The 18,175-nt window shown below is 49.4% G+C and overlaps 1 protein-coding gene across 1 annotated transcript in view; it reads right to left on the bottom strand.

Moving 5' to 3' along the window:
• Positions 1-6,727: 6,727 nt before the first annotated feature.
• A2ML1 (alpha-2-macroglobulin like 1) overlaps positions 6,728-18,175 on the bottom strand; it is a 43,813-nt gene continuing 32,365 nt past the window's right edge. The window contains exons 28-36 of the mRNA XM_090043965.1: positions 15,040-15,202; positions 14,104-14,318; positions 13,583-13,798; positions 13,248-13,369; positions 13,021-13,111; positions 12,548-12,616; positions 10,376-10,478; positions 7,679-7,720; positions 6,728-7,228 (exon numbers count right to left, since the gene is read on the bottom strand). Of these exons, the coding sequence (XP_089900091.1) occupies positions 7,191-7,228; positions 7,679-7,720; positions 10,376-10,478; positions 12,548-12,616; positions 13,021-13,111; positions 13,248-13,369; positions 13,583-13,798; positions 14,104-14,318; positions 15,040-15,202 (1,059 nt within the window). The 3' untranslated portion in view covers positions 6,728-7,190. The remainder of the gene's footprint in view (positions 7,229-7,678; positions 7,721-10,375; positions 10,479-12,547; positions 12,617-13,020; positions 13,112-13,247; positions 13,370-13,582; positions 13,799-14,103; positions 14,319-15,039; positions 15,203-18,175) is intronic.

Below are 18,175 nucleotides of genomic sequence, written 5' to 3'. Positions count from 1 at the left end.
AAATTGCTGAATCGAAGCTCTGTCCCCCAAATCGGCCAAATCTGAATCCAAAGCGAATACCAGCCACTTTGCACAGGCCTACCCAATATCCTAATACTGAAATTTCCTTGAAGATTTTTTTTGATATTGCCTGTAACTATTGCTAGTGCTAAATGCAGCTTCAGTAAATTAAAATTAGTTAAAAACTACCTAAGGTCTACAAAGGGACAAGAAAGTGTATCCAATCTGTTCCCTAACTGACAGGTTTGCTATGTGAAAGGCAAGAAAAATTAATACTTAAATAAGATGGCTTCTGACCCAGGATTTCCTGAGACTCCTGGAAAAATCTGAAATTTTGCTTTTATCTTTTCCTCAAAAATTCTGGGTCCAGGGAGTGAATGCTTTTTCCCAATGATTTTTAGGGGTGTCTGGTTGTTTCTGAACTTTTTAATCTTAAGGAATTTCATAAGTGAAAAAAACAAAAAATTCTAGATACTGGACCAGGAAATGGTCCTGGACACCATGGTTATGGATTGGACTCCATCGCCCCAGTCACTGCAGAGGTATAGGGGAGAACCTCCCCCAGGGCACAGTGCCACTGACATAGCTTGTGTCCCCCCAGCATTCACCTTGCCCTACACTGATTTCCTCTACTTCTCGCAAACACCCACAGACATTTACAATTGCAATAGCCTGCCCCTGCATGGGCCCCTTTCCCCAAGGATCTCAAAACACTTGACAAGGCACATACGTCGTGTTCATCAACACCCCCTTTTAGGGTAGGGCAGTATTATTATCTATATGCCCCTGCAACATGGAGAAACTCCAGGCAAAGGAAAGCAACTCACCCTAGGTCAGACAATGAATCTGTGGCAGAGTTGGGATTAGACTCACAGCCCCTTGTCTCGTGCCCATGGGTAAGTGTAACCAGCATTTGACTCTCTTGATTTCCTGACTTAGAAGTTCTTTAAAATCAAAACATATGTTTAAGAAATTGTGATTATTCTGCTCACCTTATTGACACCTATTTATACCAGTGGAATAAAGATTGTGTACATGAGTGTATAACACAACGCAATGCAACACGATCCCTGATTAATTACCTTATTTATTTACATACCACACTCACCATTTCCCCCCAAAATAGCAGTTGTAAATAGGGGTACATGTCTTAATTAAAGAAAGTGATTCTAAACAGGTTGGTTAAAGGAGAAAATCCTTCACAGAACAAGGTGTGTGTCTTATTTCAGGGCATGTTACATGCAAATAAATATGTATATGTGCTGCAGCAGATCCAGGAATTCTCAAAGGGAGTGGGGGAGCAGCAACCTGCACTTCAGGGGTGGCTGCACCCTTAGCTCCCAGCCTCCTCTGCCCCAATGGATGAGGGCGAACTGCCCTCAGGCTCCTCTAGAGACTATGTTTAGGTCACTAAAGCAGTTGAAAATCCCTCATCTTCTTCCATTCCCTTCCCCTGCATGCCACTGTTGTTTTCCCCACTCTTCTGGAGGCAGGGAAAACACCAGAGCTGTCTCTGCTGGCCCCAGCCAAGCTGTGCCAGGACTGAGCTTATCTAAGAATGGCGACAGCAGCAACAACAAGGTGAGGGAGTAGTTCCCCCCCATTCTGTCCTATGCCCCAGGAGCAGGTGTGAGAAAATTGATCCGACTGTCCATCCTCATTGCTGCTTTCCCCATGCTTCCCCCACCCTTGGCACAGTGGGGAGAGCAACAGCAGGAAGGAGGGGGTGAGGAGGGAAGGGGGATTTTCATTTCTTTTAAGGGCTTTAAAAAGTCTCTGGAGGCTTTTGTGGTGTGGTCCAATCTAAAAAGAGGGTGCAGTTGCACCACTGCACCCACTCTGAATCCGCCTCTGTGCACATGTGTGGGTAATATTTTTTTAGCAGAGCTATTCAAGGCCCATCACCCTCCCAGGACTGTTAATCCAACAATTTTCATATGGAAAAAATAACAAAATGCACTTGTAGTAAGAAATAAACAATGCCACCAGGTGAGCCATGCTCAGTCCTGTTAGCTGCTGCCCAAACCATGATTTCAAATACATGGATGGAAACTGCTGAGTTGAGCAGTGCTCCTCTGCTTTCATCAGCTGTGACTGAGAGCTGAATTTGGCTGCTGGCTCAGAAAGCAGGGTAAAGAGTGGAGAGCACACCTGGGCAAACAAAGCAGCAGGAGCAGGGACAGGCAGGGTCAGAGAGCTCTGCTCATGGGCTCAGTGGGGAAGGCCAGCTGCCATTTGTTCTTTCCCATCAGATCCACACCAGCAGTCTTCAGAGGGAGAGCCACAGCACTCCCAGCAGCTAAAAGTGGCTTGGATCGGTTCCCACATGCCTGGATCCTGCCTTTTGCCACCCAAATTAGGCCCCATGTGCCAGGATCCAGCCTCACACCACCCAGATTGGGCCCCAAATGCCTGGATCCCACCTCATGCTACTCATGTCAGGTCCTACACCACCCTGGCCCATGCATCCAACTTAGCGTACAGGGCCGCACTATCCTCCAGCACAGGCAAGTGGGGCGGGGGGAGAGACCTGCCCCTCCTGAAATTGGCCCCCAAAAGTGGGGCAGTTTTTTTGCCACAGTTTTTTTGCTGTGCAGGCTGGCAGCATGTTTGCGGGGGGAGTGGGGGCGGGGGAGGGAAGACACCTAACCAGAGCACAGAAATATAGGAGCAGATATGGGGCTTTTGGCCCACCCCCAGGGGCACCCACAAATTGTGCTCTCCCAGCCTCAGGAGGCACCAGTCACCCCTGTCCACCAGCAAGGCTTCCTGTGGGCCCAAAAATTTGCCATCTGGGAAGCCATAAATAATGCTGCCGCTGATTCCTTGCTGCCATTTTTTAGATCTGTGATGAGCCCTGCAGGTTGGATGACACAGCTTCACTGGCTGGATCTGGCCCACAGGCCAAGGGTTAAGCATCCCTACTATAAAGGGACAGAATGGGAAAAAAATCTGTCCCCCATCTGCCTCAGACCACAAGGAAAAGCACCTTCTCCTTTCTGCCATGGGAGGGGGTACCGAATAATGATTGAGGCTGAATGAGAACTAACCTGAGTCCCCACCCCCAAGTTCAGAGTGACTCCAGAGCTCAGACCAGTCAGTGACACCTTCCCCTGAAACAAAGACAGCGTCACTGCGAACTTCCTCCACGTCATCTACTCTTGGTTCACGTGGCCTCTCCATTACCTGGGGCCACATGGAGTTCTGTAGCTGTGATCCATGCAATCCTTCGGTTCGCTGCTGAGGCACCCACACAAAGGCTGAAACCTGAAGCCAACCCCAGAAACATCTGTGAAAATTCACCTCGCATCCTGAAGTCTCTCCTCAAATGTTCAGTCCATAGCTCTGCCCTTCAACCCTCCCACTGGTTCACCCTTGACTGGACCCAACTGGCAAAGCATTCTGCCAAAATCGTGACCAGAAAGACCCAGATCTCCTGCCTGAATTTATGTGGAGAGATTAGAAGCCTTTATATTAAAATCCACCACCCCCAGATCCATCACTGGAATATTTCTGTGCATGTGAACTCCTAAACTTTGAACCCAAACTTTTCATATAAAATATACAGACCCAACATAGTAGTCATTGCCTGAGAGACATCCCAGACAATACACTCCTCCCTTTCCTTGGGAGTCTGCAAACATGAGGAGACAGTAGGTGGATTCCTTACCCTCTTCCCATGGCAGTGCCAAAGGAATAAGTTTTCAGCCTTTATATTTCTCTCTGACCCTCCTTCCCTCAGTTCCCCTACATATAACCCCCTCACCTGTTCAGCTGCAGAAAAAGGACTCATCCTTGAGCCCAGAAGAAGAGAGTCATGAGTCTGTGGCTGTTGCAAGTAGAAATAATGGTCAGACAAGGGAAGCTGAAGGGCTCAACTGACCTGGGCTCCATCTTTGAGGTCAAGGCTTTTATGTCATTTTCTCAGCTGCATGGGATTGTGCGACAGGATTTGCCCCCTAACCTTAGCAAGTCCATACAGGATTTGTATCCAGGTGCATTCTGCTTGGTCATCTCCTCTATCACTTTTCCCTCTCTTTCCATGCCACGGCATAGTCCAACTCCATGTGGCCCACCTCTTGGCAAGGGGCCACTTCTCCTCCAGAGGCAGCACATGGCTCACTGGACTTCAGGGCCCCACCTGAATCTCCCAATCCCACCTCAGAGGCAAAGGTGCCCAGTCTTCAACAGATTTTTTCATTATTATTTTTGAGGAAAATTTTTTGCGTCCCAGGTCAAATTAGCCAGATCCAGTCCAAATCCATTTGAATCATCCAAGAACCATATGTGGCCCTACCACTGGAAAGTATCCTCCACCTCAGCCTGGGGCTTCAGACACTTCCAAATCCTTAGGCAGGCACCCTACATGCAGGCTCAAGCCTAGGGACTTGGAGTTCAGATGGCCCCAAGTTTTGCTTGCCCTCAGCTGTATGGCCACAGAAGCAAGCTAGGGAGGAGTCTCCCATTTCCATAAAGTCCATGTGTAGCTGAGATCCTCCCACGGGAAGCTGGCCAGTGGGAAGCTAACTATGAGGCTCTCATAGGAGTCCTGTCTACAAGCAGACAAGGGTGCACCCTCCACTACATAAAGCCATTTGTAAGGCACTTGGTCAGGGTACTGCATCCTGCCACCTTCACGGTCATGCCTCAGCCCCAGCTGGAGCTGGCTCAGTTGCCCAGCTCTGATTCCTCATGAAAACATTTCTACTTCACCTTCTCTTCCTGCCTATAGGCAGCCAGGCTCCTCGCTGTTCCCCACAAATTGGGGGGTAACACTTCAGCACCCCCTACCCCAACCCTCTCTTTTCTCCAGAAGACTCTAATTCAGGTTGGAAGTTGCTGCGAGACCCTCAGACAGTGGCAGCAGCCAAGAAGGCAGGTTTTATCTCACAGCCTCCTTTCCTCTGCCAGTTCCTGGCATGAAGCCTGCTGGAGGCACAAGATGCTTAGATGCCAGGGGATGGGTGAGGCCTGGAAAGAAACAGCAGTGTGGAAGAGGGTGCTTGCTCAGTATCTCTGGCTCTGCTGGGTGAATGCCATGAAGCGCGTGTGGCAGAAAGCCACCTTGGTTTCTCCCCAAAATCTCTGCCCTGTGACTATGTGATTAGAGGAGCCAGCACAGAGGATTCACACCTCAGCCTGTCTCTTTAGGTAACCTGAGCTGGCTGCATTCCTGAGGGAGGCGGGAAACCTGCTCCCTCTGCCTACGTGACTGGCATCAGCCACCTGGGTGAGGGGCATCTACCTGGTGGGCTGGAGTCTGCCCGGTAACTGGTGATGTATTTCAAATTGGTTGGCTGACAGCCAACTGGGGCTGACTTCCACTGGACCAGGTGAATGAGGACACAGGGGCTATATAGGTTGGGGGGGGGAAGGAGGCTCTCTCTCTTCAGCCATGAGGTGAAGCAGCAGCAAAGCAGGGGACACAGAGAAGCCTTACCTTCTGAACCTAGCTCTCTCTCTCACCCCAAGACTCCAGAGGGGAAACTCAACCTGCCTCTGGAAGATGCTTGTGAACAAGCTACTTGAGATCTGATTAGATATCTAGCTGGCAGTAACACAGATGCATAATCAAAAGGCTACCTCAGCCACACTGTTTGCTCTTTAGGATTTCTAAGATATTGCTCAATCCTGTACCCTAGATTCCCCTACCCCTCGTAATCAATAAAGTTCTCCTTTTTGATTGGTGTGGGAGACTTATTGAGGGGTGGGTCTAAATTATGCCTAAAAGACCCCTTAGGTCTGCGACTAAGGGAGACTACTTTTTGCCCCCTTGACTTGGGGAAGTGCCCTAAGTGCCTGTACTGGGTCGAGTACCTGTCAGACTATTAGGCTTGTGTTTCCCCGAGGACACAGGGCCAAGACAGTCCCTTCTCAGGGTGGTGGCTGCGAAGTTACCCCCAGAATAGTGAGTGTGCTCTGGGAGAGGGGTCGGCCAAGCATAAGGCGCCCCTAGGGAGGCATTCGGAGCCTGGAAGGTGGTCGGGCACAGGGAGGTGGGTGGTTCAACGCAGGAGCACCCCCTACTGGCCCGCCACAGCGCTGTTTGTTCTCAAGCGAAGCAGACTCCAGAGAAGCCATGCCACAGGAAGTCCTTCCTCAGGCACTGCCTTGGGCTCAATCCCCTTCATATCTGACACATGGCCTGGGAACAACCAAAGCAGAGCTTCCCCTGCTGATCTACCATTTGCTTTACACAGAGCCACTGATGCAGGCATGGGCAAGATGTGCTTGGTCCTATTGGCAACCCGAGGTGATGCAGACATGATCTACAACTCCCACTGTCCCATTCCTTATTGCCATGTCTCCTTCTTCTGAAGACCAACCCAGCATGCATGAATGGCACATGCCTCTGGTGGTTGGGTGGGCACGGCTGTGCTGGCAGCAGTGGGAGCACTGCGGCGGGAGCTCCCGCAGACACCACTGGCACTGGGTGGGGGCAAGCCCCAACCAGTGGGCAGCAACCACCCTCAGACACTGCCGGTAGCAGTGGCCAGGGATGATCATGGACCGCCCACAGACACTGCTGGCAGTGCTGGTGACAGGGTGGCAAGCAGCAACCACCCACGTGCACCCTCTACATGTCACCCCTGCCAGGACGTTGCTAATTCCAAACAAAAGTAACCAGGACACACTGCACAGGCACTCCCAACTCCTGCCACTCCCTACAGACCACAGTGGGACACACACACACACACACACACACACACACACACACACACTGTGAGACACCCAGAGTAACAATTTATTACCATCTCTTTCATACCAAAATACAGTGCATGAACAAGAGTAGGCCTGTGATGAGAGGCCTCTGTCTCTACCTCTGAGTGTAATTCTCCCAGCCTTCCCCTTCACTGACCAGGCATAGATCTGCCTGGCAAGTGCATCCTCTGCTGATAACTCCCACCCCTCTGCCTAGGAGGATGTTAGAGGGAGTCACTTGCTCTGAACTGCCCCAGGTGTGCATGTTCTCCTAAATGGCCCCCTCCTTCTGACTTCCAGCTCCTTTCTTCCTTTCTCTAAAGTAGTGAATGAATGTTTCCCCTGTACCCCCTCCCTCCCCTGACAAGACAGATTAGAAAAATGTAACCCTCTCTCCTCCAGTCTGTGACAGCAGCAGAGAGAATGACTCCCTTTGTCCTCAGCCATGAAGGTCAGATCAGTACCAGAACCAGGAATTTCTTTGTGAATTACATCAGAGATCGTCTGTCTCTGTCCATCTCTTCTCCTAAAAGAGGAAGACAATGAGTTTTCACACAGTTCCCTAGTGCTTTTGTACTGAAGGACCCAAAGCACCTTGATGAAACCCTTGTTGAAGGGGGCAAAACCCAGCAGCTGTTTTAACAATACAGTGAAACACTTTAGGAAGCAGTGTATAATTTCTTGTCCCTGTGAGCAGTCCCATAGGGACTTTTTATGAGCACAGCAGTCAGATGGTTCATTGCACTACAGTGACAACAGCTCCAGCCTTATGCTGGGACACAGAAGTTAGCACTGCCACAGAGAGAAGGAGACCTCTCAAAGTCACATGCAGCACAGCTCCCCCTCGTCCCACACTGGCACTGAATGCAGTGCTGCTCCTGAATGAGGCACCTGATTCTCTTCCCTCGTGCCTAAGCTTACACTAGTTGCACAGGAATGGCATGTCCTCCTCCCAGGAAAGCTGTCTCCCACTCACCTTGCTGGCAGGGATCTGTGTACTCCACCATCGACTGTTCATCTGTCAAAGAAGAAACAGACTGTTATGTCCAGCACCAGATGCCACCCAAGGAAACAAGGAAAAGCTTGGTCCTCTCAGAGTCATATCTGCCTCCCTCCAAGTCCAACCTCCCCTTCTCCCAGTTCAGAGGAGGGAAGACATCCTGAGCCATGCTCAATCTGATCCACTTTCCAAAGTCTTCAAAATGTCTGAACATGGAATGGCACAGAGGCAGGAAGTTGAACAAGGGTTTAAACACATTAGCTTTTAGAAATAAATGCTCTTATTCATAAGCACTAGTGAGGTACAAGAAGTTTGACTGGCACAGATTTGAGACAGTGCACTGGGTAGGTCATCCCAGGCAAGGGCTGATACAGTCTCTGTCCATGACATCACCATCAGGTTTTCTATATATGCTAGACATGTTATGGAAAATCTCCTGAAATGTCTCAGAACATTTGAAAACAAGATTGGGACTATTTTTGTGCTCTTCTCCTTGTAAAGCTGAGTATCTTAGCGAGAGAGAGAGAGAGAGAGAGAGAATGCCTGGATGCCACTCCCACCAGATCTGACTAAATGAAAGAGATGTAGAAAGAGATCCCAGGACCTTTAAGAGAAGATCCTCAAGGAGCACATCTGTGATGGGCTGGCTTCAGGGATGATGCTCAAGGGCAACCAGCACAGTTTCATTAGGGGCAGGTCATATCAGACCAACCTGATTGCCTTTTATGATCAGGTCACAAAAGCACTGGATGCAGGTGTTGCCATGGTTGTAGTCTTTCTAGACTTCAGCAAGGCCTTTGACACCGTCTCCCACCCCATCGTCATTAAAAAACTAGGCGACTGTGGCATTGATGCCTACACAGTCAGATGGATTGCAGATTGGCTGAAGGGTCGTACTCAGAGGGTGGTGGTGGATGGGTCATATTGAACCTGGGGGGAAGCGGGCACCGGAGTCCCCCAGGGCTCGGTCCTGGGGCCTGCACTGTTCAATTTCTTTATCAGCAATTTGGACGACAGAGTGAAATGCAACCTGTTTAAATTCGCTGATGATACCAAAATTCGGGGTGAGGGGAGCACGCTAGTAGGGAGAGAAAGATGGAAAACAAGACCTGGATAGGTTACAGGGGTGGGCTGACATAAACAGGATGCGTTTCAATACTGAAAAGTGCAGGGTGCTGCACTTGGGCAGTAGTAACCAGCAGCACACTTATAGGATGGGAAACTCCCTTCTTGAGAGCACGGAGGCAGAAAGGGATCTCGAAGTCATTATTGACTCCAAGATGAACATGGGCCGACAATGCGAGGTCACGGTTGGCAGGGCTAAGCGGACCTTGTCATGCATCCACAGGTGCATCTCAAGTAGAGCCAAGGAGGTGATCCCCCCCCTCTACGTGGCGGTGGTCAGGCCACAGCTGGAGTACCGCATCCAGTTCTGTGTGCCCATTTCAGGAGGGATGTGGACAACATTGAAAGGGTCCAGAGGAGGGCCACCCACATGATCCAGGGACTACAGGGCAGACCCTACATTGAAAGACTGTGGGACCTAAACCTGTTCAGCCTTCACAAGAGAAGGCTGAGGGGGGACCTGGTGACTGTCTATAAACTCACTAGGGGGGACCAGAAGGGTTTAGGGGAGACACTGTTTCCCCTAGCGCCCCCTGGCATGACAAGGAACAATGGACACAAGTTATTAGAGAGTAGATTTAGATTAGACATCTGCAAGAACTACTTCACAGTTAGGGCGGCTAGGAGCTAGAACCAACTTCGTAGGGAAGTGGTGCTGGCTCCTACCCTGGGGATCTTGAAGAAGAGGCTTGACGACTACCTGGCTGGACTCATTTGAGCCCAGTCTTTTCTCCCGCCCAGGTAGGGGGTTGGACTTGAAGATCTACAAGGTCCCTTCCAGCCCCTGCTGTTCAGTTTTATTGAAAAGCTGAAAGTCAGCCTTTCCCACACTGATGTTCCACTATAGTGCAGCAACACACTAAACTTTACAGCAATGACATTTTTGCGGCAGAAAACCTGCCCCTGGCCAAGGACTGAATTTTACTGTCCACATGTGCTACAATAAGTACCTACAAGAACATGAAAACTGCCATTTACTGGGTCAGACCATAAGTCCGTCTTGCCCAGTATCCTGTATCACACAGGACAGAGTGGTGTCTTGTTTTAGAGAAGTTATTTATGGGAAGGGAAGAGGAGGTTTGGTTTGGTTTGGTTTGGATTATTTTTGTTTTTCTGGAAGAGGGATTGCACATTTGCTGGCAAGCTGATTTTATTTTAAAGTGAACAGGACAAATAAATAACAATCCCTAGAAGTGCCTGATATATTGTCTCTGCAGGTGAAATTATTTTATGTCTAAGAACCTTTTTGCATTTTGTCAGCATCTTAAAACTGAACTATTCTGCTAAGAAATGCATTGTGTTATTTTAAAGATTGCTGTCCTGGGTTCTTTTTATTTGGAAAAGAGCTCACATCAAGTAAAAGGGGGGTTACTTTCTCAAATTGTTTTTCTCCCCTTCTAGTGGAAAAGTAGCTGATTTACTGAATTTCACAGGCGTGAAGTTCAAAAGAAGAGTGTGACCACTTGAAAAGAAATGAGTGAGATCTGCCGGCAAAGGCTTCACGAGCCAAGCTGCCAGCAGTCTGACACATGTCACATCGCAGCCCACCTGGCTGGTAGTAATCATAGACTTTAATTGCTGCTGGCTTCAGGTCCCTGACAGGAACATCTTGGCTCATGGTGAAGGAATACGTCTGAGTGTCCTCATCCAGCTGTGGGGAGAGAAAGGGTACAGTAAGCACTCAGGGTACCATACCAAAGCCTGTTAGACACACATCCTATTGATGTACCTGCAGTGCCCCCTGCTGTTACTGTCCCAGGCGTACTTGAGCAGAGACTGAAGAATATGCTGAATATTGGGAGTTTTTTAAATAAAGACAGATTTGCCACAGAGGAGCTGGTAAAGCTGGAACTCCCAAAAACATGTATCTATGGCCATTGCTTAGGCATCTATCCCACTCATTTCTAAACACAGCACAGGATTGTAGAAACAATAGGGCCTGTGCAGGACTGACTGTCCCCTTCTTTGGCTTGCTCTGTTATCTAATCCTTGCTGATATTTTAGAGGCCACTGTTGCATCTTATTTGCTCTTGTTCTCTCAAAGGTGCTTTACCGAAGAGGTGAGTCTTAAAGCAGGATTGGCGGATGGCTTTACCTGCTGCTATAGAAGAGGGCTCCAGACCATGCCTGGAAACTGGTCAGAGAGGCCCTGTTCATCCAGCCCTTTTGTGTACAATCCTGGATCCTGACTATAACAGAGCCCCCCCGTGGGACAAGACCAGGCTGTCTGCATTAGAACCCTGTAGAGCAGCTTGTAGCGAATAAGGAGCCAGGGTAACAGGCTTTCTTTGACCCGTCTTCATCAGAGGTGTGCTGCCATGGCCAGCTGCAGCTTCACTTTCTGTGTGAAATATTTATCTGAGCACAGTGATGGACTGGCATGTGGAGTGTTTCAGCGCAGGAGGCAAAATGATTCTCTGCAGGAGGTCTGGCTGTGAGTCAAACATTCCCTCCTGATTCCAACCAGATGTGAAATGTGGAGCCAAGACAGATGATGGCAGAGTTCTCTGTCAGGGCCTCCTAATGCCTCTGGCTGGGATGAGAGGCTGCTACTTGCTGCCCAGCTCCCTGTGGCTCCTAGCTTGCAAGGTTATCAGAGACTCACTTCATCTCAGCAAAGTAGCTCCTTTCTCTTTTCCTCCCCAGCACTCTACAGGGTGCAGTTTGGACAGTAGGTAGCTTGCATTTCACCAGCAGTACTAAATCAGAACACCTCCTTCAGCTAAGACAGGACAAAGGCAGTGATAATATGGATCAAAGGGTCTGTATATCCCAAGTCCCCAGTGGGGCATCAGTCAAATATTGTTCGTAGGTTGCACTCAGTCCAGCCTGCAGCAGGCTTATCCCTCACTGGTACTGCAGCCTCCAGCCCATACTCTCAGTTCACCCCAGAAGCAGGCTGGCCATGTGGACAGAGCAGCAGTAACAGCTGGGAGCATTTGGGTGCCAGAATGCCACACATGATCTAGAGTCATATTGTTTTACAGATCACTTTTCTTGGCAAGGGAGATTTGAAAATTTACAGATTACATAATTCTTTAGTAGCAGCTCCACATGGATAGACTTATTGTTATGTGAGAATTGGGGGAGGAGAATAAAGTCATGACCTCAGTAGGGACATGGTGGGCAGCCCAGGATAAGGGTCTGAGGCTTGTATCCTTGAGGCTTGCTTCTGAATTGAAGATGGAATCCAATGTGCGACTAACAGAATAGGGGAGGCTGGTGCTTGCTTAAGAGAATAAGGTTCCAAGGTAAATTATTTGGGAAGGGGCGGATTTTCCCCCTGAGGTCACAGCAGATTTTAGTAGTACATACAGTTAAGAAACTATTGGCAGGGCAGTGCCCCATACCACAGGAGTTGTCCCAGGTCTGCATACAATGTGAACGCACACGTTTTGGATTCAGAAGGCAAGCCTGGCTTGCATGTGTGGTTGGAAGCAGGCAGCACAGTCACTTCAATCACTCCTTACAAGTTAGCCCCTGGGTCATCAATCGGAGTAAGCTGAAGGGGTAGGGAGCTGCCTGCTCTCCAAGGTGCAGAGGAGGATAGGACAATCCCCGGGTAGCATGTCATGTCCTCTGATTTAGCTACTACACGGATTACCTAGGACCAGAGCTAACTCTTGCCCCCTGGGAACCAAGCCCATGCCTGAAACTAGACTGACAACCAGGGTTAGCTTGTATGTATGCTAGAGTCACCTCCCTAATCCAAGCACTGACCTGATCCAGGTAGACTGTGAGATGCTCAGCCCCAAACTCCACTCTCTGCACATATGGCTGGTGCTGAAGCTGGGTAAGAGGATCAACATGGTTAGAGACACCCAACACCCAGCCTCTTCTCTCAATTGTCTCTCCCCACAGGAGATGCTCTGTGGGATTAGAGAGGAAAGGATGGAGGGGTGAAATATGTTTCCCACCCCAGGATCAAAATGTCACCCACATCTAGAGCACAAGAGTGAGCACAATAGTCTAGAAGGTCCAAAGGATGAATGTTTAAGGCCATATGGAGACAGAAACAAGTGGGATGTGCCCTCTGGGAGCTTCCCTTCCCTGCTGCAGTGACAGAGCCAAGGGTGGGTACTGTGGCTGAGATCCCCACACCATGCCACCTGGCTCTTGGCTAAGCTGGCTCCACTGTGACATGGCTCTAGTCACCAGAGCGAAAGGGCTGGTGGGGAAGGGAAGGGACTTACATAGGAATTGGTGCCCTGGACAGGGTGGAATCCAGACAGCATCTTCACCTCAATAATGGCCATGTTGGAGGTGTTCCGTCTTCCCTCATAGCTGGATGGAAGAGACCATACACCTAACACCCTGCCATTACTCCTCTGCCCTCCCTGGCCTGTCCCACTGCCTTCTCCCCTCCCATATATGCTGTGTCCCTGAGGTTTCTGCCCACTGGCTGGCTCCTGGCTCTCACCTGACACTGATGCTGAGGGTCAGGACATGGGGGGCTGTCTCACAGCTGTCCCCTGCTGCTTTCACGCTCAGGAGGAAGGCCTCTCCATCCTTCTCAGGAAGCACATTGTACCGCAGGACCGTCTGGAGGGAAACATACATAACATCCAACCAGTAAGGCCACACATCCAGCTAGTAAGGATGTGCCCTTACCACTGCCCTTCCATGCTCACCCACCCTCCCCTGGCCTCCTTTGGTGCAAGTGAAAGGGGTCATATCCCATCCCCTTCTCTGAACTGAGCACTGCAGCCTCCTCTGACATCCTCCAGGCAGTCCTGCTGGGTGGCTGTCTCTCACCTGCACGTACACACAGCCTGTGCCAGTGGCATGCAGAGTGTATTCTCCAGGAATGTCAGGGAGAGGTAGCTGCTGCAGTACCAGCTGGTTGGCCATCTCCACGTGGAAGGAGTGCTGGAAGCTGTTGCCCGATCTTACAGTCATAGTGATATCTCCCGACCTGATAAATGTCACTGCACCATATCTAGCAAGGGCCTGCAGGGCAACAATAGTGTCCTGTGGAAGGAAAGATGGTCACATTGCTACCTGTAGATCCATGCCTGAGGGAAACAGCTCATACAGTCTGCCTCCCTCATTCAAGGACAGAGAAATGTTCTCTGTAAGACTCCAACCGGTTGGATTCCAGCTCCCAGCCCCTCAGTGCCATGGGTTCTGCTCCTGTGGGTACCAGCAGTTCATTTCATGCCCTCTACCTCCAATCCCAGTGAGATTTTAGTATAGAGATCTAGCCCTTGTGGGGATCCCAGCCTGCTGCTCCCCAAGAAGGCCTGGTCCCTGGCTGGGAGAAAAAGAGTTTGTACCTGGGTGGAGGCAAAGCCTCCATAGGCATTCTGCTGCTTGGTGAGCCAGGTCACAATGCCAGTGGCAAATGCAATATCTTCCTTAGTCACATTTTCCATCATGAGCAAAGCCATCAACATGTAGGCTGTCAGCTCCACATCCACAGACATGGCCTGGGACCAGCTGTCCTGAGCAGGGAGTTGAGCAGGCTTCCAGCTCCAGTGTATCTGTCCTCCTGGGAGAGGAGGAACAAGAACTTGAGGTGCATTAGAACATTTGTTTGGACTCAGGACTGCTGTCCTCACTGGGCTCTACTTTCCAACAGGCATGGACGAAAGGCCATAGGCTGAGTCTAGCTGAGGAAATACCTACATGGAAGCAATACTGTGTGTGGGGGAGCTGAGTAGTGAAGTGTCACTTCATGGTAAAGGGGCCATATTAAAGCAGACATTTGGGCAGGAGAGAGTAACCACTGACCACTTTGCAGGGGTGGGGGGAATGATGTGATCTGCTCACCTCATTACAAAGCTGCATCAGACAAGGTGGGGGGGGGGATGAGTGGAAAAAGCAGAGATTAATGAAGCAAAATCGAATGAGGATGAAACAACCTGGGGAAAACAAGCCCAAACACTGATGCCCTAGGGAGAATGGAGCCTGAACAGGAAAGGGATTGGTGGGGCCTGGGCAGGACAGCACCTTTGAGATGAATTTGCAGCATGGTACATTAGCTACAGAGTAGTCTGTTAAGGGAAGGGTGCAAACACCTGAATGAATAAGATGGTAGGATCTGTGCAGTCACTACCAACTCCCAGGAGAGGGGCTGGAAAAGCTTTCAGGGTTCTACCCTCACTACCTTCCTTGACTCTGTGGTAAGCCTCTAAATGCTGGTACAATTGATGCTACCAGTCATGGGAGCCCTAATATTCTCAACAAAGCAGCTGGCAGCCCCACAATACCTGACTTGATGGCCTGCTGGTCCAGCTTAGCAAGAAGAGAGTCCCTCCTAGACCCATCTCCAGCCAATGAATAGACATATGCCAGCAGCGCCTGAGTGTAGATGCCAGTGACAATGGAGGAAGCATTCCTGAGGCATTTCAAGCCATTCTTCACCATCGGGTCCTGGGATAGGAAGGAATGTGGAATTGATTTAATAGGAGGAGAAGCAGCAAAGAGAAATGGAGATGACCCCACAACTCTCAAACCCATCCCCTTATGGCTAGGGACCTACTGAATTCACAGTTCTGCAACTTCTGCAGAAACCACGAAATTGGTAGGCCCCCTGTGAAAAAGGGTGGTCCCCGCAAAAAAACACAGAGACCACAACAAAACAGGAAAGCAGCCAGCAAGCGAGCAGGGGCAAAAAAGGCAGCTACAAACAGAAAACAGCATGAAGTCCTGGCATCCTGGAGCACAGGAGGAAGCGGGGAGCAGAAGCAAATCGAGGACTGAGCCCCTGACAGACTCAGTCCAGGAGCCTTTCAGTGGTCAGCCTGGAAAGTCAGGAGAGTTTTGGCACCTGCTTTTAAAGCATGTGCAGGAATGCTGCTGCAGCATGCCTGCTTGCTTCTGTATAAGAAAGAGCAGACATGAACACAAAGAAGGCTTCCAAGACTGCCAAATACATTTCAGTGGTGGTTCATGTAAGATAGTATCCTACAGGGACCTTGCATGCAGATGGAGGCAAACTCTTCTGCACCACCTGCAATCTAACTCTGGATGTGTCCAGGAAAAACAGCACCAATTATCACTTGGAGTTAGAGGGACACATGAAGAGGAAGGCTGTTGCAGAGGCTGAAGGTCAGAGCAAGAAGCAAGTGAACATGTCCTCCCTGTTTAAAAGGACCACAGAAAGCAAGTGTGGCAAGGTAAGGTGAGAGGTGGCATTTTCCCTCATGGAGGCTTTTGTGGCAGCCAGCATCCCACTAGAGAAGCTTGATTATCCGAAGTTAAGGGACTACCTGTCCCAAAATGTGCTCAATGCTGGTAGTTTTCTGTGTGCCAACAAGCTTCACCAGTACTATCTCCCTGCAGAGACTGCTTTGCATGTAGAGTCCAGGAAGGCTGTCTTGGCAGAGTATTATTCCTTTTCCATTGTGACTGATGAAGCCATCAACCCTTAGGACAACTATGTGCTGCACATTTTATTTGTACCAGGAGCTAGACTGACCAGGACCTGCCTGTGTTTCAAACTGAGCTGATCCACCCAACCTCTGTCAATTTTTCCACTGTCTCCCAAGCAATCATGAAAGTAATTGTTAGCTATGGTGTAGACTTTAACAAGATCTCAGCATTCCTGTCTGACAATGCCATGCACATGTGCAAGGCTCTCTCTGATGTGCTCCAGGGAATGCTGCCCAACATTGTTCACGTCATCTGCAGTGAGCACATTTTGTCCCTAGCAAGTGACATCTGGCGCACGCAATCCCGGCAGGTGGATACCCTAGTGTCTTCTTTCAAGAAACACTGTCCAGATCGTAAGGTCCAGTACAGGGAGACAGTTGCTAGTCAAAGTGGAGACTCATGTGCCATTGTGCTGCTACCGCCAGAGCCTGTGCTGACACACTGTGCAATTCCTGGTTCAATGTGGTTCATTACCACACCAAACACATGCAGCACTACCAGCGGTTTGTGAGTGAGGACCTGGAAATCACACCCAGCAGGCAGTGCATGCTTAAGCTTCACAATCTCTTACAGAGAGGTGACATTCAAGATCAAATGACATTTGGGGCTGACAAGGCCACCTGATTCATGAAGCTTCTGACCTGGTTTGAAGGCCAGCAGGCTGTGATCTACCACACATACAACAAGATAAGCTTGATAAGCTAGGTCAAAGACAATGCTTCACTGGAACTGTAAAGCTTCCCTCATGAAAACCAGCACAGAAGGAACAGGTTCCAGACAATAGCTGCTAAGTTGAACCATTACCACAGGTATGACCTGTCACTACCACTGCAGTTCAGACAGACAGCTGCCCCCTTCCTTAGTGCTGGTCACCTTTTGAACCCCAACCAGGTGTCTGTGATGAGCTGTGACTCTCGGCTATTGAAAGCAATCCTGGGATGAGGGGAAAAAGCATGACCATTAACATGATGTCTAAGTGAACTTTGTGAAAGAGTGCCAGATGCCTGTGCCTGTATTCTGGGACTCTGTCTGTGACCAGTTACACATCTTCACACCCTGGCAAGATGCTGCCTCGCCATTCCAACAAACTCAAGTGGATGCTGAATGTGCCATCTCAGTGTATGGACAAGCGTTCACCCCACAGAGACAGAGAATGTCTCCAGGCACTGTGGCTGGATGCACCATGCTTGCATTTAATACATAGCCTGAATCGCCTGTCTTAAGGTTAGCAGTCAGTTTTGGTAAACTCTTTTTTATAATGTTTTTTAATAAAGTGTATATAGCTACTGTAAGTTACAAGTCATGCTGTGCATAGTACAGCTTTATTTTCATAAGATATTCTAGTTTGGAGTTTGGTTAAGAGCTTAGATCGTCTCACTTAATAAAGTATATACAGCTGGTTTTCGTTACAATTCATTGCCTCCATTGATTTATTTTAATAAGATATTTAATTTTACAGATTAATTAGGTGCTTAGCCTGCTTAATAATTATGCAGCAATTAATGGCTTCCATGGGCTTTATCCCCTGGTTAAGCCCAGGGAAGACATTAATTGCTGCAGTATTAAGCAGTTTAGGATATGGTTAATGGCTTTCCCGGGTTGATCGGGGTTCAAGCCCCGGGAAGCCATTAACCATGTCCTAGACTGCTTGCTAATGTCAATCCCCTGATCAAGCCCAAGGAAGGCATTAATTGTCACAGTAGGAAGTGGTCTAGGATGTGGTTAATGGCTTCCCTGGGCTTGATCCCCAATCAAGCCAGGGAAAGCCATTAACTGTGTCCTAGACTGCTTAATACCATGGCAATTAATGCCTTCCCCGGGCTTAAACAAACCCCAGTTGGGGCCATCAGTCAATATTTAGAGAGGGGTGGGACTTGGCCAATCAGAGATGGGGGGTTGGGGAGGTACTGCTTGCCAGTGCAAAAATGGTGCCTGACACCACGCTGAGAGCATGAAATCGAGAGGCAGCCA

Source organism: Crocodylus siamensis, chromosome 4 (assembly GCF_052110815.1).
Source record: "Crocodylus siamensis isolate JL-2025a chromosome 4, ASM5211081v1, whole genome shotgun sequence".
Lineage (NCBI taxonomy): Eukaryota > Metazoa > Chordata > Crocodylia > Crocodylidae > Crocodylus > Crocodylus siamensis.
This window is presented reverse-complemented; position numbering and strand designations above follow the sequence as displayed.